The following is a 7,923-nucleotide window of genomic DNA, read 5'->3' on the forward strand; positions in this document are numbered from 1 at the left end:
TATCATTAGAATCCTTTTGGCACCAGCCGCAATGCTCAGACTTATTCCGGCCAAGGCCGCTTCGTAGTCTGTCTCGTTATTGGAGGCTTTAAAATCGAATCTGACGGCATATTCGAAGATCTCCCCCTCTGGAGACGTTATCACGACTCCGGCACTTGTCCCTGTTTGTGCGGCTGAACCATCAACTACTATCTGCCAGACGCCGGTAGATTCCGACGTTTCTTCGTAAGTTGTCTCGACTACGAAGTCCGCCAATGCCTAGGCTTTGATAGCCGTGCGAGGCCGGTATTCTATGTCGAATTTTGAGAGCTCTATTGCCCACTTGAGTAGCCTGCCGATCGTATCGAGATTGTGGAGAGCCTTCTCCAGTGGTTGGTTGGTGAGTACCTGGACGGTGTGCGAGTTAAAGCATGGCCTCAGCTTTCTTACCGCAATGAGTACGGCGTATACCATCTTCTCCAGCACCTCGTATATCTGTTTTGCTCAAGCCAGGACATGCCTTATGAAATATATAAGGCTTTGTTGCCCCTCTCTATCTACCAACAGTACTGTCGCTACCATCTTTTCAGACACAAAGACGTATAGTTGCAGTTTGTCTCCAAGCTCCGTCCGGGTTATTGTTGGCAATTTCTTGAAGTGCTCTTTGCCTCCTCGAAAGCTTGCCGTTGCTCGTTTCCTCATTCAAACTACTTTTTTCCCTTCACGACTTTGAAGAATGGTAGGGCCTTTTCTGCGGACTTCGAGACAAACCAAGTTAGTGCGGCCATTCTCCCTGCCAGCCTTTGGATATCCCGGATGCTCTTTGGCTCCGGGAGGTCACTGATGGCCTTAATCTTGTCGGGGTTGGCATCAATCCCCATCTCGCTTACCCTGAAGCCTAGGAACTTGTCAGACCTTACCCCAAATACACATATCTTGGGATTCAGCTTCATTTGGTGTTGTCGGAGGGTGGCAAATGTTTCCCCCAGATCGATGACATGACCCTCCTCCGTTAGGCTCTCCACGATGCTATCATCGACGTACACCTCCACATTTGGCCTTTTTGGTGCTAGAAGATCTTGTCCACCAGCTTCTGATAGGTAGCACCGACATTTTTGAGGCCGAAAGGCATAACTTTGTAGGTGTATACCCCTGCATCGGTGATGAAGGCCGCTTTGCTTCTGTCGGACTCTAGAAGGCTGATCATGTCTCTGGAATGGGATTCCTCACCTATCTTCACCGGTAGCTTGATGGTTCCTTCCGGGACGATAGATTCCCCGGGAAATCCGATCACCGGATACGAGACCGGCTTCAAACATGATGCCTCGAGGCCCATCTTTTCAAACGTCTCTTTGTATAATATATTAGCGGAACTTCTGCCATCCACAAGTATGCGATGGACCATTGCTGTGGAAATTTGCAAAGATACTACCAGAGGATCATCATGGGAATAGATGATTCCTTTGGCGTCCTCTGACGTAAACGCTACAGATGGCATGTGTGGAGGTGCCGGCAACCAAGGTGTTATGATAGTTCACTTGTGCCTAACCTCCTTCAGGCTAGCTTTGGCACCATGTATGCTTCCTTCGCGTGTCGGCCCTCCTGAGATTACATGGATCTCGATTATCCGTTCCTTTACCAACTTCCTATAGCCGTTTTCATCATCTTTGGACGGGGATTTCTGGTCCACTTTTACGAGGTACTTTGTGAAGTATACTCTTGTTATCATATCTTCAATGTCGTCTTTCAGGTCCTTACAGTCATCGGTGATTTGACCATAATCCCTGTGGAACTCGCACCACTTTGATTTATCCCGGCCCTTATTGTACATCTTTCTGGGCCGCTGCCACTTGTCGTCTTTCTTATGAAGCTCATATATCTCAGCTCCAGACAATGTCAGAGGGGTATAATTCCGATACCGGTCAGTTCCCCCTTCCTGTCCCTTTTTTACAGAATTGCTTTCCTCTCTCCTGTCGAAATTTTCCAGCTTTTTATCTTTTCTATAATTATCTTCTCTGCGATCCTTCTCCTCCTCCTTCTCGTCTCCTGCCGGCCTTTTAGCAGCTGCTGCCTTGTTGAACTGCTCACCCCTGATGAAGTCATTCGCCTTTCCTAAGACTTTCGTTAGGCTAGTCAGGTTTTTGGGGCCCAGGTAGCTTCTGAAGGCAGTCCCTTCTTTCAGACCTGTCATCAAGGCCAAGACTGCTAGCTCCTGCTGCAGGCTGGGGATGGTGATGACTTCTGCATTGAAACGCCCCACATAATCCCTCAAGCTTTCAGAGTCCTCTTGTTTGATGGACATCAGCTCGCCGGTAGTCTTTTCCATGCACTTGTTATTGACAAAACGGGTAACCAACATGGATGTGAGCTGGCGAAATTCAAAGACAGTTGCCGGTGGTATGCTCTTAAACCATGTTTGGGCAAGCCCAATTAGCGTAGAGGGGAACACCTTACACCATACCGAGTCGTTAGCAGTGTATAGCAGCATGTGTCCCTCATAAGCAGATATGTGGTCCTGCGGATCAGTCTTGCCGTCATATTTGCATGTCGGCATTTTGATCTTCTCCATGGGCTCTTGAAGGATGGTCGTGGAGAAAGGAGATTTCTTAGACATACCGGTGCCCTGCGCCTATACTCGCCTTCTTTTCTGGGCTGGTTTGACTGTTGGATCTCCGTCTCTTGCATCTCTTCTTCTTCTTCCTCCTCAAACTACTCAGTAGGGGTCTTGGAGCCGGCCACCTAATCCTGGTCATTCCGGCCTTGTTCACCCTGGCGGCCCGTCCCTAGTGATCGCATCTTTCTCACTGGGTTGTGGGCTCTACTCAGAGGACGGTTGGTTGTGGGACCGGTCGGTGGTGTCTGGCTAGCTATGGCCTGGAAGACCTCTGCAACACTCCTGAGTTGTTCTGGAGTGAACATGTGTTGGAGTGTCTCAAAGATGTTCGGTTGAGGGGTCTTAACAGCTCTCTTCCCCTTATAAGTCGGTGGTTTGGGCAATCATGCCACCGGCACCGAGGTTGAGAAACCTGGTGGTGCCCTCCCTATGGGGATGTTTTCACCAGTTTTTAGGCATCCCAAAATTTTGATAAGGATCCATGGGAGTGGTTTTGCTGGAAAAACTGTGGCTTATACTCAAAAGTATAAGTCACCCCTCCTAGCGCCAATTGTTCCGGTATGGAATAACTGGTAGGGTGTGAACCGGTATGTCCTTCGTATATAAGCCAGTTTGGTTTCCTACAAAAGAGAACACGTAAGCTAACCTCGGGGGTTGATCCGAGGAACGCCCCTCCGATGCCTAATTCAGTAATGGGTAAACCGGTAGCTCTCAAGTAAAGTATGATTGTGTTTGTAAACGTACCTTATGACTCAGATCAACGGGGTATTTATAGGAGCCGGTAAGAGTCATTGTTCAAGTAGGACTACTCCTATTGGTTGGACGTAGGTATATTCCTTTGGGATATACTTTTATCCTCTATTGATGTTTATTTTTAGGCTAGTAGGCGCACTTAGATAGAAATTGGATCAAGCCCAGGCCCATAGATAATGGCCCAAGTAGGGATACCGTTGGTATCTTAATGGAACCCGTATGACAAAGTCAACGGTTCTATAGTAAGTGTATTGACCATGACGATACATATCGGTCTTGGTGGACCTGTATGGAACTTAGTCAGTCCCATACAATTTCTATCTCCTAATAATAACAAATCACTTGCCTAACTAGTAATCCACTCGCCTTCTAAGTTATAGTTTCCTCCATAAATCCTAAACATGATCCTTACTTCACACATCTGATTCATCATCAAGTCATGATCATCTTCTGTATTCAATTCTCACGCCACATCACCAATATTCATCATACATCTATTTTCTAAATACTTTAGCCATATCACACTATTTCAACAGAAAGCCACAATTAATTCAACGCAAACATCAAACTCAATACAATACTACATATATATTCTGAAGCTCGTTTCATATTCGATCCAAGGTCCATGCAAATGAACAACCCAGACGGAGGTATAAATTTCTGAGGGTCAATCAAACTAACAAGTATTTCTTTTATTTCTTTTAATTTTTTTTTTATTGAAGTTACTAATTCATAATTTAGATTGTCAACGTATTTTTGAGACTGTAAATAGTTATCATGTATAGCAAGTAACTCGCTACGGATATTATTCTAATTTCTATTCTCCAAGAATATTATTTTTTTATAGTTGATTGTAATATTTTCCATCTTGTATATTTTAGATAATCAAGACCTATACAACACTAAAGAAGATAACATGGAAAATCCTACTAGGAACCCAGTAATATGATTGCTAATAACTTGTCACTGAAAAGGCACTCTTTTGTGTGTATAATGAACCACCAAGATAAATCTTTTCTAGGGTCTTGAAAATATAATTTTGGTTGTTATATTGCATAAAATTACTATGAATGAGGTGAAGCTGATTCCTGATCATGTTCGTACCCTCACCCTTGACTTTAATTTTCGGTTCATGACCATTAATGAAGTTATGACGGGAAAATCTACATTGAATAAGTCTCTAATGGCCCATTTGGTTAGATGTCACAAATGGTGGTAATGGTAAAACATTATTACAGTGTAAATTTATAAAGGAAATCTCACATCATTACCCATGGTAGTGCTACTTGATCCCAAAACGTCCATTTTCTTTTTAAAATCTCATTACCATCTATTACCACTTGGGAAGGTGGTATTGAGTGGTAATGGGAATCTATAAAGGAAAACTCATATTTTGCGATAAGTTTCATTACCATGCATGGTCATTGACATGAAAACTTCTTTACAAATTTATACTAAATTACATTACTGTTACCACCATTTATGGCCACTAACTAAACGGGTTGTAAGTTGTCCCAATATCCAATTCGGTTCATGATTCTTCCTTTAAAGAGTTGTGGGTGACTTCAAAATTGTTTTTCAATAAAACCCTTCAATAACGTAGTCAAATACGCGCTCAGACCATGTAGATGATAAAATAGTTATGTAGATTTTTATTGATAAAGTTAAAGTATATATGGGCAATAGGTTGTAAGATATGCAATATAATAATGATGGGGGGCCTGGAGCCATGCCAAAAATGAAAGTGTCTAAATTAATTTGGGATAAACATAACAAGAAATGTTCAAACTATTTTGGGACGAAGGGGTATCTTTTATCTTCGTAGAAACCCTCCTAATTTATGCTCCGCGTTGCTTAATATGGGCACTACAAAAGAAAGCAACTTAGGATCATTTTCATTAAAATCATAGAACCAAACACGAAAAATAGTAAGAAATGAAATAAGGAAAAAAATTCGCAAGCTATAACGACTTCACGCCAAAAATATATTAGGAAAGATATGCAAATCTTTCCGAAATCATACGCCTAAAATAAAACAAGAAACAAATTGCATTACACTAAAGTTTACCTAAATATATGCATCTTTTATCTAAAATATAAAATCTAAAACCTATTAAAAGCAAGAAGTGCCCCAAAGTGCTTATGTATAGTGACCCGAGTCTCTTTTACTGAAATTTACTGTTCATGGGTTGTTTATAATAATTGCAATGTTTTGGGCTATTCTTGCACTATCTCTCCTCTATTTTGCATCCCTTGCCGGCTTTCCCCTTTTTCCTCACTCCTTGATTGTGCTTCTTCGTTTAGCTTAATCTATGTCCTCTGTCTTTCCCCGATCTCATGGTTATCGTCTCTTTCTCTTTCTCTCTCATGTTTCTTTTCTCTTTTCTTCCCTTCTTCTCATTTCTGCAATCTGTCCCTCTCATATTCAAGACTCGAACCCATGACCTCCGATTTGATATGCTCATGTTGGTATTATTGGGGGGAAAAAATCATCTAAAGACAGATATTTCTGTTTTTGAAGACTTCAAATGTATATTAATAAATAATTCGGGGGCGTATGGTTCGAAATAAGAACTAATTTTTAAAACAAAAAATTACATAGGATAGAGAACTAAAGCATTAGATTAAATTTGTAGAACCCGGATTTGTATTATAGTGCAGGAAAAGGCTTGGATGTGCGCGTGTTAAAAATCCAAATTTCTCTTGAAAATCAACTGGAGGAATTTGATTGGAAAACCACATCTCGCATCGTCACTGACCCATCTTTCTCTCCCCTCAACCAGTTAAAGGATAAAATACAAGTAGCTCAGTTAGTTGTACTTTTAGAGGGAAAATGTAATCAGTTTGAGTTTGTTATTCTATTACAAACTCAGTTTCAGCTCAACTATAAATACTGAAGTTAGCTATTTTAATAATCATGAAATGAAATAATATTCTCTTTTCTCCTCTCTCAATCTGATTCTCTCTCTATATATTTATTTCTCTCTATTTTTCCTCTATTTCTTTCTATTCTCTCTTTTCAGTCAATCTCTATTTCTTTATTTATCAAACATTTTCTTGAATTCTCTTGCTACGACATCAATCCTGCAACATTGGTATAAGAGCCAATTGTTGCTCACTCATAGAATTTCCATTTTTGTGAAGAACATTTCAAGCACTTAAGGTGTTTGACTAAATAAATAGCTGAAAACTAAAGATCAGTAGAATTTTATTCTGAAAATTCAAACATTCTGGCACCTCTTTTCTAGAGTTGTTAGCAAGAAGTTCTCAAATATGGAAGAACAAGTAAAATTGCTGGAAAAGCATCTTGAAGAGCAATCTAATAACATGCTCCTTTTGATGCAAATGATGAGGGAGATGAAGGATAGAACCAGTTCTTCTGAAACCCAGAAAAATACTTCTAATAATAACATTAATTCTAATAAACCTCAAGGTATGATACCAAAAACTGCAATTTCCTACTTTTGATGGATCTAATCCAAGAATCTGGATAAAGAAGTGTAGTAGATATTTTGCTTTGTGTAAAATTGCTGATGAATGCAGAGTAGATTTGGCATCTTTATACATGATTGATAAAGCAGAATTGTGGGTTTCGAGTTATTCGCCTGTAAGGAAAATATAGATTGGGATGATTTTATTCTTGACTTAACTACAAGATTTAAAGATGGGAAGGGAATCAATATAATAGAAGGTTTTAATAAACTTGAGCAATCTGGAACTTTAGAGGAATACATTTATGAGTTTGAGAATTTGAGGTCTTTGCTAATGCATAATGGTCATGTATTAACTGATGAGTATGTGTTAGAAAGTTTTGTGGGAGGTCTGAAATCTCTTGTTAAACCAATGGTGAGGGCCTTTAACCCTTCATCTATTTCCGAAGCTGTGAGATAGGCAAGATTACAAGAAGAAAAATTATTAGCATGTGGTGTCAAACCTTCTCCAAAATCATCTTACCCATATTTTTCTGCAAAACCAATACAATATGTTTCTTATAACAACAATGCCAATAAACCTCCTCTTTTTCCTACCCCAAAACCTTCTCAATCTTTGGTAAGATATCAACCCAATCCTTTCAAATACATTCCAGCAGATGTGAGGGCTGAAAAAATAGCAAAGGGTGTTTGTTATTATTGTGATCAAAAGTATGATAGAAATCATAAATGCAATTTAAGGAGACCCAACTGTTAATTATTGAAGTCCCTAGTGAAGCAGAAAGTGATGATGAGGATAATAGTGGAGATGGAGATTTGGAAGCTAGATAAGAACCCTGTATTTCAGTCAGTGCTCATTCTGGTAACCAGAATTTTCACACCATGAGAGTGATTGGATTGGTGCACAACAAACCTCTTCACATTCTAGTATATTCTGGTAGTACCCATAATTTCTCAGATCTAGCCTTAGCTAAGAAATTGGGATGTAACATTGAACACATAAGTCCTCAAGCCATCACAGTAGCAGATGGAAAATCTCTGGTATGTCCGCACAAGTGCCCTTTTCACTGGACAATGAAGAAGAAGCAATTCAATACTGAAGTGATGTTGATTCCTCTAGGGGGATGTGATATGGTCTTGGGAGAA

General features: G+C 40.3%; 1 protein-coding gene across 1 annotated transcript; it reads right to left on the reverse strand.

Annotated features, from left to right (window-relative positions):
- Positions 1 to 1,513: 1,513 nt before the first annotated feature.
- Positions 1,514 to 2,533, reverse strand: LOC104899234 (uncharacterized). Its single transcript, XM_010686387.1, has one exon. The coding sequence runs from the start codon at positions 2,531 to 2,533 to the stop codon at positions 1,514 to 1,516; it is 1,020 nt and encodes a 339-aa protein (XP_010684689.1).
- Positions 2,534 to 7,923: the final 5,390 nt, after the last annotated feature.

Source organism: Beta vulgaris, chromosome 7, assembly GCF_026745355.1.
Source record: "Beta vulgaris subsp. vulgaris cultivar EL10 chromosome 7, EL10.2, whole genome shotgun sequence".
NCBI lineage: Eukaryota > Viridiplantae > Streptophyta > Magnoliopsida > Caryophyllales > Amaranthaceae > Beta > Beta vulgaris.

What these genes read in the sequence shown, in the direction of transcription:
- LOC104899234 (XM_010686387.1), bottom strand. Translation starts at nt 2,533, where the DNA reads ATGCCGACATGCAAATATGACGGCAAGACTGATCCGCAGGACCACATA.